The sequence below is a fragment of the Bombus pascuorum genome, chromosome 6 (genome assembly GCF_905332965.1).
Source record: "Bombus pascuorum chromosome 6, iyBomPasc1.1, whole genome shotgun sequence".
Classification (NCBI taxonomy): domain Eukaryota; kingdom Metazoa; phylum Arthropoda; class Insecta; order Hymenoptera; family Apidae; genus Bombus; species Bombus pascuorum.
In genome coordinates, this window is record NC_083493.1 from 1,162,371 (window position 1) to 1,184,342 (window position 21,972).

The 21,972-nt window shown below is 37.3% G+C and overlaps 1 protein-coding gene and 1 long non-coding RNA gene across 7 annotated transcripts in view; both read left to right on the forward strand.

The window, feature by feature from the left end:
- Nucleotides 1–21,972, forward strand: part of LOC132908351 (uncharacterized) — a 235,262-nt gene that overhangs the window by 166,965 nt on the left and 46,325 nt on the right. The gene's annotated exons all lie outside the window — the stretch shown is intronic.
- LOC132908129 (band 4.1-like protein 4A) overlaps nt 1–21,972 on the forward strand; it is a 62,860-nt gene that overhangs the window by 33,444 nt on the left and 7,444 nt on the right. For all 6 annotated transcript variants that reach the window (XR_009658316.1, XM_060961804.1, XM_060961805.1 and 3 more), the window contains 3 exons: nt 1,000–1,104; nt 2,005–2,144; nt 13,144–13,241. Coding sequence is in view for 5 of the 6 variants with exons in the window: in XM_060961804.1 (XP_060817787.1) it covers nt 1,000–1,104; nt 2,005–2,144; nt 13,144–13,241 (343 nt within the window). In the remaining variant the exon portion in view is untranslated. The remainder of the gene's footprint in view (nt 1–999; nt 1,105–2,004; nt 2,145–13,143; nt 13,242–21,972) is intronic.

Consider the following 21,972-nt stretch of genomic DNA (forward strand, 5'->3'; position numbering starts at 1 on the left):
AGATTATTGAATATATAGGCACTAAACGGTATATCACGGACATATATATTTAAGTTAAGCGTCAGCGAATTAACATTTAGTAACCTTGTGCGAGAAGTTATGACTACCTATTATTTCGTTACACGTATAAAAATGACTTCTTATATAGAAGAATATACGAACGTTAAAATGTACTTTAACAGAAACGGAACGAGTATCTGTCTGGAAAAAACAGCGATTGCTCGGATCTCTCGAATCTACATACAGGAAAACAGTCTTTATCCTACTTATTTATTTTGTATAATATAAATATTTCTGTTTTTATTAAACCAAACGATGTATTACGAAAATATAGAAACACGCATGTTGGAAATGTAAGGAAAACACAAAGCATTGACAAGAAACCAAGATCCATCGACAACGAAACCGTTTCGATCTAGCGTACCTGTTATTTATCACAGTAAAACAAGTGACGCGCTATCACGACATCAAGAGGATCGACTGGTTTTGTATTAAACTCGTTTTTGTTTTAAACTCAATTTGAAATTCTATTTCACTCTGTCCTGTGTAATAATTGCGAAGTACCACATTTCCGATCGTGATATGGCTGCTCGCGCTACGGATAGAACTTAATTATTCCGCGTGCAGTTAGGAAATCTACCGAGCGTAATGACAGATTACGCGAGATTCTCAGGCTGGAAACAGACGGAAATCGATTTTGCGGCTGGGACGGAACCGTTATGAAACGTGTCGTACAACCTCCCCTTGAATCAGCGTCGATAGATAGTTGGTTCTCGTGCACAAAGGCATATAAACGCGTTCTAATGCAGTTCGAACGACGTGCTCAATGACGCGTGCGCATCACGATTTAAATCACCACGCTCGATCGAGCGCGGATCGAAAGTCGTCGCGGTGATACTAATGTAGGTCGGTTCAGGAAGTAATTCCGCTCGTGTCGCTAACGTCGGCATTGTTATTGACTGGATAAATCAAACATTGCTCTTTTTTTCTATTTTCCAGAGCTCGAACCTTGGTCAGGAACTGCTGGATAGGGTGTTCAGGCACCTGAATCTATTAGAGACTGCTTACTTCGGTCTACGTTACCTGGATCACACCAATCAGACGGTAAGGATGTTGTTTCTATTGACCTTCCGTATCGAGTTGATTGAAATTACAACGAACGGCGTATAGTAGGTGCAGGAAGTATTTACAAATATTTTCATCTTGATGTTTATGTACTAGTTGGGTGACTCCGGATATGTTAAATTTGTTACTAGTAAAATGTGTTTACCCCGATATTTATGTATCGATTATATAGGTGCGATATTAAGGTATTAAATCTTTCATTGACATCTTTTTGATCTAACGTTTATTAAGTACTTTCCGCGCTTACTATACCTTTTAACATACTTTAAAATTATTATGCAATTGTATCTCACCATATAATAACTTCATTGAAAAATATACTACGCCATTGTTTTCAAATTTCATTTTTGTTTTCATGAAAATATGTCAAGAAGTTTCTTTTTATTTCCACGAGAATTGAATTAGATATCATATGGTCGTTTCGAAAGCTCTTTAGACCTTAATTTTCAGATCAAGGTAGCGCGCGTGAGAAATTCTGTTCGCTTTCTGGAAAAGCTTTGTCAATTACGGTATGAGACAGACGCGTTCCCTTCTATAATTATAATCAAAGGCAAATTGACTCGGTCTAACGCGAAGCAGTGCCTTGTTACGTCTTTGGCGTGACTCTGAACAAACAGCAGTATGATCAATGCAATAACTGGATATCGAACGGTTAATTAGATTTCGATGATGAAAAATTCATAGGAAGGATGGCCCGAAGGGAGTCGATTGCATCGGCCCCGGGCCATAAGAGGATAGGATTATTATCCACGGGAAATGTCGAGCTGCCTGCAATTTCCGGTCTGCTTGATCAACAGTTTCAGCGTGACGCGCCTCGATCGGAAGGGGATTAATTATTTAGAAGTAATTCTCTACTGTGTTATTCGCGCACCTTTATAGCAATGGCTCGACCCGAGTAAGAAGATCGGAAAGCAACTGAAAGTCCAAAAAGGAGATCCGAGCTCGGATGTCTACACTCTCTACTTCAGTGTGAAATTCTACGCGGCGGACCCCTGCAAGCTCATTGAAGAGATCACAAGGTGAGCAGATTGAATTTATCTTGTCACGCGAATAGTCCACTAACTACCCTCGATGCTGTAAACCACCCTCTCGCAAATAATTTTATCGATCCAAGCTTTGGCATAATTGTATTTGAATACTGTGCTTAAGGAAAATACATTTGACAGAATTATTTCAGCGAAATATGCGATGGATCATATTTTTGTTTCTCTATTTTTTTAATTAATGCAATAGAGCGAGAATGCTATTTATATGATATATCTCATGGCAGAAAGAGTCAAATTGGAGAAGTTAATGGATCAAAAGTGTCACAAGACGTGTCTGAATAAAACGAAATATATCAGGCTATCGGTGAACCATTACAAACTAAAATCAATAATCGTGGAAAATATCGATGATTATAAAAACATTTCATAATATTATTATCTTGTCCGTCTCAAGAATTTTTCAATTTATCAATAACGGTACTACGAACGAGGTTGTTAGATACAGACATAGATACAATTCATCGAACTTGTATTAATAAACATATGAAAATTATTAACACTCTTTACAGTAAATTATTAAAAATGTTATAACAATGGTAGAAATGTACGTAGTCGTGAAGAAACTTCCTTTTCCGTGTCATTAAATTATCGTGCCTCGTATCTTATATTATTAATATTTATTTTGTAGATACTGCTCACAATTTAAAATATGTATGCTGTCAGTATGCTTGTTAGCTGTACTAATAGAAATTAAATTATACATATTCATCCTGTATCATTATCATCATCATCACTACGAACCACGCAAACTTCTCATAATATCCAGGACATGAAACAACGATTAATCTTAAATTCACACGTTTTCCGTTTTAAAATACAATACCGCGAACTTCTCAATCTTCCACTCCGTTATTTCTTCTCGGCTTGAATTGCTAAACGATTAATCGCGTAGAAAACAACACAAGCGAGAGACACGTCGATTGGTATCACGTTTATTACGAGAACCTAACAGTACCCGCCGTTCTCCTTGGCTATTATAGTCGGAGAGATAGAATTCGATTTTGTAGTTAACGCTGACGAAAATTTACATCGTTTTACATTGTCCGGTCGTGATTCTTGAATTAATGGACGAAGCAAGTTTTGTAATCTCTCAATCAGTTCCAACACTGGTAACGCAAAGTACCTCCCGTTTTATGTTCGCGTGTGTTTGTATACACGGACGAGCTCTCGGTTCTGTCGCATGTCGCATCATGAATACGAAACAGACACGTTTGCACGAGTATAGGTCTCGTGTCACAGGCACTGGATGCCTGTCTCGTTATCCTAATGAGTTGGGCTTAAAATTCTTCAAAGCACGCCTGAAAATCTTTTTACCTCAGCGTCATTCCAGCGAAGGAGTTAAAAGAATTTAAAACACTCCTTCTCCGACATTGCACTCGTTCCAGTAAAGCAAGCGCTCTTCTTTTGATAAACAAATCGCTCCACTCGATGTAACTTACTATCTTTTCCTTTTTCTTTTTTTATTCTTCCTTCGAATTACAAAGAACGAATTGTCTGGGTGTTAATCTTGTGTTTTATGTATTGTTTAGTGCAGTATAAGATTTGTCAGTCGACAGAATCACAGACGATAGTTACTAAAAATTAATCGAGTGCACAACATGGAAGTAAGGAATTAAAGGCAATAGAGAAATACGATGATTTTTTGTAAATAAATTAATAATAAGTAGAACTGGAACTAGACTTTTGAGGTCGAGTAATCTCTTGTATGAGTCCTTCGTAAATTTCAATGTTATTATTGATCCATTGTATGAGATATTAACTGAAAGCAATACTTTTGAACGCTTTTAACGAGAACACGTAGTAATAATTAAAATTTATTAGACAACAATTGCGAGTGAATCTATTGTACTTAGCCTACAATGCATTCTGTTATGAATCTTCAGAGAGATTTGTACTGAAGTTCTAACGATCTTAATAAAGTTACGCCACGGTGACGAAGTACATATATCTTTGAATATCTAACTCTGGAATCAGCTGTTCAATTACCTTTGATCAATAACTTCTGTAGATTCCAGTAATTTCAAATTGAATTGAAACTTGCGTCTATGTTGCGAAGAAATTCAATGTAACCATCGGATTCGCGAAATATCTCGAAAATTCGTACGAACGGTATTACCTTTCTGAGAGGAATCACCGTCATTTCTTGCAGCTTTTTATCAGCCTTATACGCAATATATATCAGTGAGTGGATCGATTTAGCAGGTCGAGCGTCGACAAGAGTATAAGCGAATGCCGATGTCGACGGCAGGGTGTAACGGACCTTTTTAATGGAAATCTAGAGAAAAATTGAGGGTTCTGTCACCGATAAACCGACCCGATTGATTCGTTACTCGCTGAAGGGAGTTTCACAACCCCTGTGTACAATTCTAGCTTTTACCTTTTCCTCCGCTTTGCGAACGCTGCTTCCCTTTAAGTTCCACCTGCCAAGATAAAACAATCATTTTTTTGAGACTGCCGACTTCGCTGCGGTTGGTATCGATCATCCACGGTGTTTCTTCCTCTTGTGGTCGACCGCGTGCGAAGTCGAGGAAGAGAACTACCGCCTTGGTCGATCTCGAATATTCCGGATCCGCTTCCGCGTAATGGAAGCACGGTAAGGGATTCTTTTATTTTTTCGATTTCTTACAAAGTGATGCACGAAGCAAATTATTAATTAGCGATTAGACGGTAAACGTAAAACTTAGTAGTACGAAAGGAAAAGGGCTACAAAGAGTTTCCTAGAATGTTTTATATAAATTTAATAACGAATTTTTTTAAACGATTGCAGCCGTTGCTTTCAGTAGTTGACTATATTAATGTTGATTTGTTTACCAAGTAAGTTTTTTGTATCATTATCGTAGCATTTATTTTTGTAAAATATACATACATTGCGCGTGTCTACGTATATACTTCGTGAAACACTATGAAACTCGTCGACTCGTTTGATTGCTTTCACGAGGGCTTACACGGGGGTAATTTTGTTATTACGTATCTAAATGCAAAGTATCGCTCTTTCATGGAAATCTGAAAATTGTGCGTCTCAATGTACGATAGTTATAGAAACTTTTTCGTCCTGTCGTACGGAAGAATTTTGAAAACTAGCAACATTAACATTGCATTGCATAGATGATCGTGATTACAGAGGAAACCTGTTTTCTTTATTAGCTCTTCTTGAAGCTAGAATAGCGCAGGTTTTCGTTAAAATCATTATCCTTAACTTCTCGTCGTTTTTAGTTTATGAATACAGACTGCAAATATAATTACAAATTAGTCGCGAGGTACCAAACTTTAGTAATTTAGATAGACAGGTTCTCACCGTTTCTTGTAGGATCTGATCTCTTTTCTTGCTATATTAGCTTATATTCTGTCTTTCTATCAGATTTTTAAAATTTATCAAGCTTTATGAGTTTCTAGTTATTTTTTTCCATTATGATGTTTTCATTTTTCTTGGTAAACTGTATTAGTTATGTTATAAGCGATGCACAATCGAATCGATATACATACAATTAGCCTTTGTATACTTTGGCAGTGCTTAATTAAAAATCCCTAGTATCATGTAAAAATTCTACCTATTCGTTATAAAGCCCAACGATAACGAATCGAAGACGTAATCACTTTGCTTGAAATTAACTTATGAATTACTAACATCTATCTCGTCATATAATGCTCTATCAAATTACCAAATATCCTGCTCTTAATCAATATTTTATCGCACTATCCGTTCTTTTACCGTATCTTCATCCATCCTTTCTTCTGCTAAGATGTCAACTTGTTCCGACGAAATCCAATAACATCGCCATGTATTATTGTCCCTTTCGTAATTCGTTAAGAGCTACTAACAAATTAACAAAGAAAAAGGATTTGTCACACTAGAAGACCATGTATTACCGCGACAAGGCGGAAAAATTCGGCGGTTTCACGGCATCAAGCTTGTCGTCCATCGTTCAAGATTTTCCCGCTAAAATGAAAACTCGGGGAAAGACGCCCATTCGCTTGATTCGGTATAGCCACACGATCCGGTGTACCGGGAAAAAGGAAAAAAAGGCGTCTTTGGAAACAGACGAACACAATCTATATGCAAATGCGTTCATCTTTTATCCCGAGTATGAGCAATCGATGGACGCTTGTCGAGGCCCCGTCGTGGTTGCATCTTCGACTCCATTGCACAATGAACGAACCGCGGGATATCAATATCTACGCGCTACCAACCGCTTATAAATAATTCCGGTAAGATGCGCATTTGCTCCCGCCATCACTGCATATTCGTTTTCGCAGATATCGAAAGCTATTCGAGAATTATAACAAAAACGATGCAGATTGGTTATAACTATATCTCGCATGTCTGTTTTTCGATATTTCCAAATGAACGTTACAGTATCGAGACCATAACGTTGGAACGGGAATTCTGTGCGATTGCTTCTTTTTATTCGCTTATTGCGAGAGACTGAGGTTCTAGCTCTACGGATACGTGAAAGGATCGAATGCTCGTGAAAGAATGTTTAAGCAAATCTCGAAGCAAATGCAGAAGACTGTAAAATAAAAGAAGACAGACTGTATGAATATTAGAGTACACGTATTAGGTGAAAAGTGCATGCTAAATGCATCTTGCGTTCGGCATTATTTAAATCCAGTGCACTTCGAAGGTTTCTCGCAAACTAATTTTCATCCAAATCAGATATCTCGCGTTTTAATGAATGTACATCTCACCTAAAACGTCGCACAAATGACGTCGCAAGATAACTCGGCCACTGATGCAAAATGGTTAAACGTCCTTGATTTTTGGCGCGTTCACCGAGATGGAGCGAGTTTTTCAAAGGAAAGATACGATCGTACACGTTCGCGATATGCGTTTTACGGTCCTACCGCTGTTAGTTTTGTTGTTCTCGCGAGCAGATGACAAACGTTAAGCACTATTTAGTTTCACAATATCGTGGTATTCGAAGGTGTTAAAACGCGAACTGTGAAAATTTATGTGACTGTTAGCATCGTCGTTCCGCTTGTACGACGAGGCAGAATCGTGGACGTTCCAATTCTATGTCGTAGTTGTCTCGATCTTCTTATAGCTACACGATGGAATACGAATAACGAGGGAAATACGACGACTGTTGTTGGATAAACGATTTGTGTATAATGGCAGAGTGTTTAGGGAGTGGTTGATGGAAGAGAATTATTCGATCTGCCGACTGTAGTAATGCATTTCGAATAAAAATGTCGCGCGTCTAAGTCCCTCTTATTTCCTTGTTTTATAACGTGTAGTGTGCATTTTTAGAATATTAATTCTAAAATGTTATTGATATTTTCTTTTACATGTAGGCGCTTTTTATCGTTGAGTAAAAAGCATTAAAAGAGATTTTATAATTTTATTCAAATTGCATGTTGATCGTTTTAAAATTCTAGAAATTCCCAACGAGTAAAATATGTAATAGGCGGTCAGATATCAGTCGATGCGTTAGTTCGAGTTTTGCTAAAACTATGCAAAGTTCGCGAAACGTCTGATAGCCGTTTCGCTGTACCAGTACCGCAGACGAGAGTATTGACCCCTCCGGTGATCGAAACGGAAACACCTCTCTCGTTTCTGTCTAACAACTAACTTCGGGTTTTTGACTATAGATTAGCATATTTAGCCCTAAGGCAGCGTATTTCTCGCTGGTCCATAGCAATTAACCGTTGACCGATAGATAATAATTACCTACCGAAAATGAAAATTATAAAGAACATTGCTGAATCCGTACGGTAGGCGTTTCGGTAGGTCATTCTTCACGACTTTTGTTCTCCGTGTCTACCTTTTCTAAATTTTTATTTCCTGTCGTATACCTAGGAAAATAAAGCAAATCGTTATACTGATTTAGAGTAGGGTAATTCTATACACAAAATAGCTTCTCACATAAGATGATTATAAACAATGTGTATAAACATATTTCCGATCTGATCACGATTATGTTTAACACGAAAATGCAACATTATTCGAATTTTCTCAATAAATCTTAAACGAACTACAAAATCATTTCTAATTTATATTCGCAATTCTATACCAATGAATATTTCGTTAATTTGTTCCTATATCAATGAATATTTCGTTGATTTGTTCAAGAATACCATTACGTGTATAATCGATGATATCTCCGCGTTGTTTTACGATCGTCTAATCTCACAAAATCTCGTTAGGTGGCTTTTCTTCATCTCGGTAGCGCAGAAACGTTAGAAGGCAACTCGCACCGCTGCCTATCGTTACTAATGTCCGCCCACGATCCTCCAGGAGATCGTAACTTCCTTTTTCTTCGAGTTCCAGAGGCCCTCGACGATGTTTCATTGACGTAGCAATTCCGTGTCTGGCTTCCACCTCGCTCGCTCACGCTCACACAGGACCGTTTTATATGTCCGTGCACCATTTGTACATCGATTTACACGGCTGTATTTCGATATTTGCCGGTACAATTTCTTATAATTGCAAGCGCAATATGGAAATCGATAGCGTGCAACTTCGTGAACTATTTTTCTCGATTGGCATCTTGGAATGTGCATGCAACTGAATTTACCAGAGTTTTCTCATTGAATAAAAATACTAAACGAGATAAAGTGCATAGAGGATACTTGTAAAGATTCTTTTCTAGAATGGGGCGGTTGTTACGATATTTTTATTGAATATTCATATTTGATGCATCCATGTAATTTAAGATGAATTGTGTGATATTAAATTATATAGACGAAAAAAGGAAGAAGTTTTCATGAATGAAAAATTCTTTACACGTAGTTATTGCCAATCACACAGGTAATATTATGAATCCATCGTAGAAAATTCCTTCTACCAAGCGAAATACTACCTTTCCATGTTATCATACCTGTGACTAATCCCCGATGAGACGGACGAAACTTTCCCCGTTTTCCCAAAGCTTTCCTCCTCGAGAAAAATTCACGGCTCCGTAACGTGTTCTGATTCACAAATCCTCGGGTCGTCGGTCGGTGTGAAAGCTTCTTAACACGCGGCAAAAATCCCTGGCTGCGTACCCCGACATGATATAACAGGATATAAAATACAGATACAGATTGTGCGACTGGACTGCGTGACATAAAATCGTAGCTCAAGAAGTAGCGCATCCGTTCGTGCGGTGAGAATAAGACATTGTCGTCTCGACGATCCTCCACTTTTATCTGTTCGTGTATGGTCGCGTGCAAATATAAAAAGGCGCGTTGAATATGGGATACGCGTCACCCAGACTCTCCTCAGCAAGGTGCTCACCTCCGACACGTTGCTCGGTGCAGTCGTGGACGTTCGAAACGATTAAATAGGATAAACGACGAGCTATTTACTTTGGTGAGTCATAAGTTACTGCCCAGTTTATATCGTTTTATCTTCATTTATATATTAGGTCGTCCAGTAAACCCACGCCGTTTATTGTTCCGCTATTTACTAAAAGCTTCCATTTTCGGTACAGTTGCTATTTTCTTTAAATAGACGTTTAATTTCGAAATATTCAAGATTTTAGATACGTCCTGAACCAATAAACTTCACATTTCATCTGGAACGTCATGAATTCTGTCGGCCCGGACTTATTAGATTCTAATATATTTGACGAGAAAACACGCGATTAAGAGAAAACAGTATTAACAACATGAAATACTTATTGAAAAGAATATAATTTACCGTAGAAATAACGTCAGAGAGAAATGAAAGAAGAGAGAAAGAACGCCGTAACAAATTGCCGGCAGTCAGTTCTTCCTGTGCACTTTTCAAGGCACGTATTCGATGAACTCGTGCTTTCATTTGGAGTCACGAGCGATCATCGATTTTCTGAGAGCGCGAAAACGCACCGTTTGCCGTGAAATTTAGCGCATGCACCGATAATGCCGACAATTTTCGTTCGACGTCACGCCTGCATGCGATCCGTGGTCGATCGCGAACCTCAAAATTCCAGGGAATTCCAGAATTGCCGGTAACGTTTGAGAATTCCGAGTGCGTCGAAATTATTCGTTCCTGCGCTCGTTCGTGCGTGCGCGCGACCCGCTCCGTGTCGTTATCGCTCACTTTGGCGAGCGTTTCTTGCACGCGCGAACGAATCAGAGGAACGAGCGAACTAAAGTTCCACAAGAAAGAAACGAGGGAATCCGTGAAGAAAGACGAGTCGATTAGGTGTTCTCAAAAAGAGATTCGCTCAAAGGGCAGAAAATGTATAAAATTTGATTTACTTTCTGCAACCTTTTATTATTTCTTTACAATTTTTTGCAAAGACTTTTTATTTTATTCGCTAATCGATTAACCCATTTGCATACGTAGGTATTAACGCTACTTTCTTACTCCTTTTGGTAATTCTAACTGTAATATATTTTCGCTGTTTCGTTACATTGATTATCTTACTTCTGTAAAATATCCTACACTTCTAACAAAAGAATTCAACGAATAATTCGTTTCAAAGTTGATACGATTAAAGTATACTTGTGTGTTCATTGAACTGACATTTTCGAAGATCGAAAATCGAGCAACGAGTAAAAGAACGTGGAAAGGAATAAAATAAAATGGTTCAAAATGGATGAAGGTAGAAGGCGATATAAATGATAAAAAGAAAGGCACGCAAAAGCGGCAATAAAGGAAAATTTGTAACGTGTAAAATAGATCAAGAAGAAAATAGGCGATTGGCGAAAAGTTCGTTAGCTGGTGTCGAAATGTTTTGAAACCAAATCTCATTTGACGTCGCGTGCGCACGGCATTTACACCGCATAGTTTACGCGGAAACTTAAAAAGTTAACGTAACCAGGAACGTCTGAAACGCGATGTAAATGGAGGCGGTGCACGAAGAGGTCGGGACTTGAATCGCCTGGCAATTCCTCGAGAATTCAAGTGGTATGGGTGAGACGAAGGAGAGCGCGAGAACCTGAGAAACGAGAGGGAAACGCAGTGAAGACGTCTTTATCCGACTTTGAAAAATGAGAAAGCGGCCCGGAAAGCGAATTGACAATTCCTTAATAACGCGAGCAGATTTATAGTCGGCAGGCACTGACGTGGCGTGTTAATAAGCGGTATTCCCCACGATCGGGTAACGGTGGCGAAAAGAAAGCAAGAGATGGAGGCAGGAGGTTGCCGAGAAAGAGAGAAAGAGAGAAACGAGAATAAAAGGGAGCAGAGGTTGCATCGGCAGCAAGAAGAAGAGGAAGGAAAACGTGGACCTAGCAGGAAAAAAGAACAAGTATGCAGGAGAAAAAAAAACAGGAGAGAGAAGGGGAGGACGAGGTTAAACGAGGGAGGGACGCGAGGAAGACGAGACAAGAAAGCAGACTGATTGAGGCGATGACTGGAAAAAGAAGAGACGAAGAATCCCTCTAGCGAAAAAGAGGAACTTAATAAATGGGATCTTAATGATTTCAGGATAATATATTAAATTTCTTTTGCAGTCTGTTGAGAGAGAGTACAAACGAGACGAGAGTTATATACGCGTATATATTTGTGTTTGAGACGAACGATATGCGCGACGAGAATTCGCGGATGGAGAGGCGGGAAAAACGGAAGAGCGATGGTAAATCCTACGGAATTACCCTAAAACGAATTTCGCAGGTAATCCTTGCATCAGCAGACTAAGGGAGGAAAAAGATAAAGCGCGGGGGAATGGGAAAGAAATGGAATATGAAAGAGGAAAAAGTCTGTCGGGGATTCGGTCTGGCTTCGAAGGATGTGGAGGATTCACAACCGGTCGGGGAATTATTCATGCGTTAATAAACAGCGTTCGGAGATCCTGTATATCAAGAAAATGAAATAGAAAGGGAGTTTATCGCGCGACGAGCCAAGCAAACGGTACTTTAAGCGAGGATGTCGTTTTCTATAAAAGACACCTATTGCTGGAGCTAAAGAAAAGAGATACTGCTCAAGGATATGAGGGAAGATTATAACGTTACTATGTTTCTTAAAGAACTTTATTAGACTTTTAAATCAAATATTATTTTAGACTCTAAGAATCAGGAAGATACTTATTGATATTTACTTTAATCGCTTTCAAACTCTTTTCAAAACTCTTCGTGAACTTTTCACGCCGTGTCAACAGGACTTGAATAAAAATATATTGCTCAGGCTCGCCGCTGATAAATCGTGTTTGCAAATAGGACAACGGGAAAGCAGTCGGAACGAATGTGAGATATTTTCCAAGACAGAACGGGGGGTGAAAGCGATTCTGGTGGATGAGCAAAGAACGAGAAGGCACGAGAGATTGGCAGGTAGAAAATGAAGAAAAAACGAGGAAGAAGAAGTGGGAAAAAAGTGTGCTAGCGAAAAGGAATCTGCTTGCGAGGGAAAAGGCATGTGCATACGAGCACGAAAGGCAGAACGCGCACGAAAGGAAAGAGACGGCAAGTGATATCGGCAGAGAAAGGTCGTGGCAACGGATGGTACAAGCGAGAAAAGAAAAAGAAACTACGAAATCCTTTAACGACGACTTTACAAGAGGAGAAACCGCGAGGGCAACGATGGCAAAATCGAAGTTCGCGGCGAGTCGAGCCGCAAGTTGACCCCATCTCGTAACTTTTCCTTTTTTCCCTCCCATTCTTCTTCGTCTTTTTCTCCTTCTTCCACTTTTGCTTCGCTACTTCTGCTTCGCTTCTCTTGCTTCGTTTCTTTTGCTTCTCTCGTGTGCAAGACGTTTATACGTGTCATACGTCATTAATTATATACGCGACATACATACAGTGGCTGCCAAACGTTTCCTTTATCATATCTTTGAGAGAAGGAAAGATCTATTACCTAGTTTATAAAATATTATCTCGATAAATTGTGTGCAAGAAGAATTGTATAAAAATTTATATTACTACATTATATATTATTATTGTATTATATGTAATACTATATTATCTTCCGAGCTGTGTGGTTATATATTACATAAAACAATTTTAATATTAGAAATAAAACAGATGTGTTAAAATTAAATTTTCATCGAAAACTATCGAAGGAAAAGTTCGTCGTCTTATTTTTCCTTTTTATTCGTACGATAAAAATATGTGTTCTTTTTTATTCAAGGTACCAGTTTTTCCTCCAAGTGAAGCAGGATATTCTTCAAGGACGACTTCCTGTGTCGTTCGACCTGGCCGCGGAATTAGGAGCATACGTTGTCCAATGTAAGAATATGACCTTTTTCACATTACTTTCGCAAAGTATATACATTTTTAATAAATATTATAGTTACTCGTTAGAGGCAGGTTTTGTATGATTTATTACCAAAAGCGACAATAGGTATAGATATTTTCAACGTATATGAAATGAATTTATATATAGACGTTATTTATGAACCGCGTGTTGTGTCTTAGAAAGTATTACGTAACATGCGACAAAGTTCGCAAACATTCTTTTCAGCTGATGAATTTTGCTATGACGACATCGGTGAAAAAGAAAAAAGGTATCCATAAATAATTGAACGAAGATCTTAAAATCCATCAATTTCCGATCACGTAAACTTATGGCGCAACAAAAATATATATATGCAAGTTATTTCTCCGGAGAAGAATATGAAATAATTAGGCGTGGTTTTTATTTGTTTGTTTCTCGAAAATGTGATGCAAATAGTCGACGTGAACAAATTACGTTACTCGATCACAGGAAATAAAAATGGAGGATCTTATTCTTAAACGATCAAAAATCTGTCTATTTTGCGATTTCACAGTAAGGACAGATTTTTCAAACCGGTAAAGCTATAATTTTCCGAGGGAAATGTATTATGCAAATGTATCACGGAAGCGAATGCGGCAAGTGCAATCAATCAGATGGTTAATGTTCGCTCGATTTCTTTTCACAACGCGGCTTCCGTCAGCCGACTGAGCACGAAGATTATTACCGCTTCTAATGAACGCTATGATTAAAATTGGTAGCTTTAATTAAATCCCGGCGTATTAATCTTCTCAAGGTCAAAGAAAGTTAACTCGTAGATGCGGAAGAATGGGAGGAGTTGGTAATACCGTTGCGGCATTAACATTCAGTTCCAAACATGTTCGTTGCAAAGCTGGATTAACTATTTTCCCGGCCCGAGTAATGAGACAATTTTTTCAACGAAAAGGAACTCGAACCTGTGCTAATTGAACGAAATAATTCAAAAGAGAATCTGTTCCTTCGGCGTAAAGCAGCGACTCTTTTAAAAGGAATAGGTTTAAGAATTCAGGGACACTAGCTAACGTTGCACAGTTCTATTTGATCGCAAAAATAAACCGAAAAGCGTGTTAATTAATATTAATTAATGTTGATTGTACAACGGTATTTGATATTGTGAAATGCAGTTGTATTCTTAAAAATGGTTAAATAATTACTTTTGTAACAGGACCTTAATTTTAGTATCAATAAGCGCAACGGATGCATTTAATCATATTTTCCTTTAAGTAAATTAAAAAAAAATTGTGGTAAAGACAACTATTTGATATTTTCTATTAAATCAGGGATAATCTTTCTATTTAAAATTTTAACAATAATCTTTCTCAATAGAAAAAATCTAAACATACGCGTTCAGGGCTTTGTGAATGCTTAACGAAGGACGCAAAATAATGGTTCGTGAAATACCAGTTCCAGTCAGTAAAGGTCTCATAAATTCCTTTGGAAATTTCATTCAAATTTTATCTGCTAGAACATTCGATCTTTTTAGGTATTCTGCTTTGATCTTGTAAATCTGAAGTTTTAGCGATGACTACCCTGACGAAAACAGTGAAGTAATAAGATAAATTTTATTATACCATTCAATTCTTAGTACCTTCTATATACTCTTAACTAACTGGGGAATTTAACTTAATTGATATCGTAGCTTTCTTCGTGAGTCCACAAATTAATTCCTTCAAAACTATAATATAATAATCCAAATACAAGGTGTAATTTCATTACACGATTTATGGAATTTAATGGTAACGATTCCTATCAAGTATATATTAACAAAAACGCGAAATATAAGGAAATTAACTATTCTCATAAAATATTTCAATTAGAGACAAATTATTTTCGCGTGAAATGTACCGATTAATTTTAGTTCAATAACATATATTCTCATTTTCCCTAGAGATTGGTATTTCTTTGTAGATTACTCTAATAGATTTAATAAAGAAATTCCAAGAATTTCAACGAAACCTTTAGAAAAATAGTCTTAAATCAGTTTTGATCCTCGTTAAACACGACACTTCCGTAATTATCGCTAAAAGAACTGCGCTAATTGAAACCGAGAATCACATCCAATTAAGGGAAGACAATTCGAAGAAACAGAGCGCTCTTGGCCGGGAACGCGCAAATGTCGAGTTGCAAGCAGGCGTAAAGGAAAATCGCTTAACCAAGTAATCTTGCCGAGACAATTACCAACGTGAACCACAAATGGCCTCCGAGTGCTCGTTCCTCATTAGAGATGCCACTATAATTCTGAAAATGAGGCGTAACTCCTTTTGTTTCACTGTCAACGACTCGACTTTCCTGGCATCATCTTCCGGTACGATTTGCACTGTCCTTGAATCTTGCATGCAAAGAAGAGGTCGTTCTGGTTTTCTCATCTGGAATAACATTATGCAAAAAATAGACGGAATCGGGTTTGTGTAACCCACGATAACGTTATGCTTGATCTCGGAAGGCTAGTTTCACGCAATTATCGACGATAAACAGTCGATAATTATCGAGAAGATTCTACAGGCACAGGTTTCGAGTATTTTACGATCGCATAAATTTATAATAAAGCAGTTAATGGTTAGATCTAAATTAAACGTGACTTTATGCTTACGGTGATTTTATTTCTTAATATAATGATGGAAAATAAAGGAAGTTAAGGAAACACAAAGATTTCAGTAGATATAAAGTTATTAATAAAAACTATTATTAAGAAAATTTTTTGAAGAATTTTGTAATAATTTGAGATTTAATGTTGCACATCGTTACTTGATAAAGGTCCAAAATAATTAGCTTAATAACTGATGTTTGGTACCTCATAAATTCCTAGTATTTCGAGTATTAAGTGGTATTGACAGCTTTTGATAAGAAAAAACTTGATTCTAACGATCGTTTTTGCTTTTTCAGTTAAATTTCATTTCCTATGATTTGTACAAATTTATGCTAACGTTTAATCACTCTATTTAATGAACTTGATACGATTTAGATGCAGTAATTCAATTAACGCATATAATTTCGCGTGTAATCAATTTATCTGTAGTATTGTACAGTAGCATGTTTCTATCGGAAACGGTAAGGAAAAAGGAGTTTGATTCTTTTGCAGTCAAAATTCATTTATCAAAATTATTTTACTACATTGATAAAAAATTATTTGTTTACAATTTCACTCGCATGATTTTTTATTTAAATTTGTCACATAACTAAAATAGATTTATATAACAATAACTTACTTATTAACATGCATCGGTTAAAAAAATTTCACTGTAAAAATATCTTGGAATTGCTGCTCAATTTCTACCGATTTTTCACTATTGCTTTCAATCCAAAGATCTTTCTATCAAAACACGATATACCTGGAAGAAACTGAGTAACTCGAATCATTCATCATGTAACCTGATACGCTTTCAAATGAAGAATCGTTGCACTATTCTCTCTATCCCCATCTTTTTTCACCGTGTTACCGCTTGAAAGTGAGTCGTGCCCGATAAGATTTTTACGCGACGGCAATCTGCGTTCCCTATGGTCGAAGTAGACAAAACACGAAGAGAACGATGAAACGTGTGCAATTTTTATCGCGATAACGCCGCCTTGGTTCCGAGCCGTCAACATTGCAAGACAAGGATAGCGCCGGTGGAAATTTCACGGGGCAACGCCTAACGCTCGGGCACGCTTATTTCCGAGAGAGTCTAAACAAAATTGCATGGTAGGTGCTACATTATGCACCCACGCGGCACAAAGCCGCCACGTCGAAATTACACTTCACCATCGTTTCTTTTTCATCGCCTTTCCGGTGAACAGGCAATGCGCAACACCGTTCCATCGAATCTTTTTGGAGAACCGCATTCACCTGCTCAGAATCACGAAACATACTTTTCTCTATTTTCTATGAACTTGCACGCCGATAAACGTGGAAATTGCGACTAGCTTTAAGTTAAGTCGACATTTCCAATCAGCATCTGTCTTTCTGCGGATTTTGCACGAAAGATAAACACTGATTGTCTGCGACACGTGTCTGGGGACAATCGTTTGTCGGTGTAGACTTAGCTTTACACGTCTTGAATCGAAAGACAATTACGAATCGTGCTGAGAGAATTTAATATTCACTGGTCGTCAAATATATTTTGAAAGAATCTTCGTTCGAAATGAACAAAATTGATCTCTTCACAGATTTTATTTACTTTGCATAATACAATCTACCTTTTATTTAAATTTTCATTAAATCCGTACTTGAAAGAAGCTATATTTTCTTAATTTAAGTGGAATGCTGTATATCGTAATCGAGGAGTTAAAAGAAAAAACAATATGCACGTCTGAATATATTTTTCACCTTTAAATGGAATCCCAAGAAAAGCAACATGAAATAGAAAAGTACGAAAGAGTATCCTCATTTTTACTTCACAGTCTGAAATCAAGAGACTGTACGAGAGCACTTTCGCCAATGGTAAAAACACGGTGATATGAAAAATCACCACGTTTTCGCCCGTTTTCGCCCGTTTTCGCCCGTTTTCGCTCATGTTAATCGCGAACCCGTTGCAAAACCTGAATTAATCCTGCACTCTTGCAGGCAAATATCTAGCATGGAAACTATATTTCATTTCTTTGGTGTTACTAAATTTCTAATTGATTATATTCTTATCATATTATTTAACAAATATTAAATATCTTACAAAATTATACGCCGTGACGAAAATTTTGATCGTAAATGTAATTAATTAAACAATTCAGACGTTTGTCAAAAGTAACAGATAGAAGGAACGCTTCGAAAAAAGTTCTGGAATCTTTTGTCTTCTGAATACAGAGTACAGATAAAATATCCAGCAAAGACACGGTTCAACGAAAGTAATGTAAAAAAATTCGCAGAACGTTTGAACGGCATGTGATTTCAATATTGTCGGTGAAAAGAGACGGCCATGAAACGAGTTAAACTTTCCTAAAGTGCTTCTAACTTTCCACCCTTTGCAGATACTCGTTTCTATTCTGAAATACTTCCGTTCAAATATAGATAGAATAGAGAAAGTAATCAATCTTCGTGAAAGATTTTACTCCTTTCCTGTATCTTTGAGTCGAAGTTTTCGTTTGCACAATAGCGTGTGATATACTTTAGGTATATTAAGGAAAATGACGAGAAGAACGAAAATGTTAGGAGAAAATGATATCGTATAAGTTAATACTCAAAAGAAATACTAAGAACTAAAAAATAAGTTAACGGTTGAAGATTTCGAAACATCGACGCGTTCTCGTCTAACGCACGCGATGGAAAGACGACGACGTTGGCAAGAGCCAACCAGAAGAAAGCTCCAGGTCCACGCGTTAGTTATCTGCTGCTGAGATTCAAAGTCATGCAAATAGAGAAAGGGTAGATACAGTGGAAGAGGAAAAGAGAACGAGAGAAAAAGATACGGTCGTGTTTGCGTCTCATCGCCGTCAAAAGGGACGAAATGAATGCCCTTTCTTCTTGTTCAGTCTCTCTGCCCGTTGACAACGAAACGCGGAACGGACGAGGAAGGCGTGAAACTGACGAGAGAGAGAAAAAGGGACATGGCACGCGTTTTGCTTCGCGAAATGGAGATAAACTTCTCTGAATGCGACTGCGGTTCGCCACGGATGAGATCACCGCACGACGATGGATTGCAACATCTTGAGCAACAGAATTTTACGTGTTCGACTTTCCTGCTTGCCTTTCTTTCCGCGCTTCTCCACGCGAGACGCGCTCTTTCCTTCGATACTACCGAACCAGAAGTCTTCGTTTCGGAACGTGATTCATCTACCAGAGATCTCGCGATTGCGATTTGCGTAACACTAAAAATACTAGTCACTGTCTGTTTCTTTTACCGCGGTGAAAGAGTTATCTCAAAGTAGCTTCTTAACTGTCTAATAGAAATTCAAGATTTTAATATCCTTTTTATTGTATCTTAATTTTAATCCTTCTTTGTTCTTTTTCTTTGCCTCAGCAATCGTAAAGGTTAAACTAATAAACTGCTGTAACGTTCAACATAAATGAACGTCTCATGTGTTGAATGATAAGCAAACATTAAATACTTGGAATGGTGTAAAGAGATAGAGTAAGTACGTATATAGGGAAGATACGTGATAGAATACATATTGATTTTGAGTTTGTTAGTTTTAAATACTACAGTATAATCGAGGATCTTTGAATTAACTAGTCATTGACAGAGAATCAACTGGCAAAGAACGAAGAGTAAACAGGAAGAGTACAAAGCAACGAGCAGAGAATATATAACAAACAACTTAACGTTGAAAAATTAAGTAAAAGTCGAGAAATTTCTTAAAGTCAAGGCGCGAAAGAAATATTTTCAGTAAAAACGATATTAGCGAATTTCATAATCAAAGCTCGTCTGAATGGAATTGTTTTGTGAAATTCATATTTTCATGTCTATACGTGGAAAATCATCTTTCAAATTTATTCATATGACTTATTCATCGCATCTATTTAATCAAACCCTTGATATTGCACCGTCTCCTTGAAAAATTCCACATTTTCCTTGGTTCATGCGACTCGCAGCAATTAAAGAAACCTTTTTCTCCCATGAATACAAAAAAAAAAAAAGAAGGGACGAGAGCGAAACTTGGCCGTTATATAGCGCACGCAATTACGCGCTTGTTCAGCGTCGGGAAGTAATTTTACGAGGAAGACAGTTTAACGACGAATATTAATCAACTCGCCAACCAGGATAGTCACTCGTACATGATTTTTATCTCTTTCTCGTTCCAATGTCTCCTCTAAAAATGCACCACTCTTTGGTAACGCGTTTTTCTTTCGAGCAATGAATCTGATTCGTCCAGCGACGAACCCTTTTACGCTCAACTTCCGCAAATATTGGAGTTACTCTGGAAATAAGTAGACCCGGTCGTCGTTTTACGAATGGGAGATAATGCTTGCGCCGGCGAAAAGCGTTGTCCAACTCCACAGAGATCTCAAACAAGATAGCCAAGGAGCTTTGAGCTTACAATGCCATTACAACGGCGACGAAAACACCTTTAGGCGTTTCTTTCGTTTTTTCTTTTTTTTTTTTGAGTCTCGCTGGGGTGAATTCCATTATTGTCACGCGTATTTCTTCTTGCACTGTCGAGCTTCCTTCACTCGGACGGGATGGATTCATTTTTAGAGCGCTGTTTCGCTTCGTAAATTAATTTATACTCCCACTGTCATTCCGCGACTCCTTCCGTTCTTCGAACAAGAAGAAAAATTCTCGAGAATGCCTCATTCAAACACGAACAATGGAATCCTATTTGAAAACTTAATTGTTTCGTACGTTTAACCTGTTATCGTTGCTTCCCGTCGTCTCTTAATGATGCGTACCTTCATATAGATGAATACCACTCAATGAAATTACTATTTTAAGCGATTTTTATTTCAAAGTGAATATTGAATCGACTAAGTTTTCAATCAGAGCTAATTTTAATATGCGACTTGAACTTTTATATCTCTTTGTATAAAAAATATCGTTACGTAACTGAATATATAACTTTTGATTGAAACATTTTTAGTAAACGAAAACGCCATTGAAGTAATTGCGTTGACAGAAGAAATTCGGCTAGCTCATTTCATTTCTGTAATTGGAAATGCGAAAAGAAATAGCATAAAGGGCCTTGGAAATTATTGGTCAAGCGGATAGGAATCAAAGATGTACAAAGGACGGTCAGTGAAATGTAACTTGAAAGGATTTCCGTATCTTTTTATAAAATATAATTTCAATTTCGTAGATCAAAAGGGTGATTCTTGCTTACGATGTACCAAACTACTTTGGAACAAGTTTGTGTTTCTCCCAGGAATAAAATCTCAAATAACTAGAGTTATTAATAAAAGCTGATATAAAAGTTATCTGACAAATAATAACCAGAAATAAAAATTTTTAATATTTGTTTATAAATATTATAAATGTTTTTGTTAGAATGGCAATGCATTGTTCCTAACATGAAACCTTTTAGGAACATTTTAATAGCTGGATAGTTGAAAAGAAATTTGTTTCGTACTTTATCGACTATGATTCAGCAGCATGATACGACTTTCGTTCTAAGCAATTTATTTTATGGAACTCACGGTATTCGTGAAGTCATTCGATCGGTATTGCCACCAGGATAATATGAATGATCAATTAGCCATATCGATAAACATTTTGTTTTGTTTATTTTTTCAATTACAAAATATTCGTTTTTACATCTTTTATTTTTGCATTTATTGAAAAATTTCACATTTAATAAATGAAAAATAACTGAAAAATAATACTTACAGATTTAACAATTTCAAAGAAGGAAAATTATAGTTAGCTACTAATCAACAAGTCAACATATAAATTACCGTATATTCCCTTACGTCGTTCTAAGCCTAATTAAATTTTCTTTTTAATTTCAACGAGCTTGAACTTCTCCTTCGCCTTCTAAACCGAACTAACAAGCTGCACAACTAATATTCGCAACTTTCAACAACTTTCAATACCAAGAAGGATTGCTCCTCGTGCCATTCAATACACCTCATTCGCCTTCGATTACCAATTTCCATCGATCAACGATCAAATCGTTGTTTCGTTAAATGTAAAGGTAGAATCCAAAGGTTTTAATTACGAGCGACGACTTTTATCGATCGAGTCGCATTTCTCGGTTCCACTCACTACTTCTTTCTTCACGTACGAGACAGTTCTTCTTCCATAATCGTCCACATGGTCGAACATTTCCGCATACCATTTTCATCATCGAACAAATTCCTCTTCA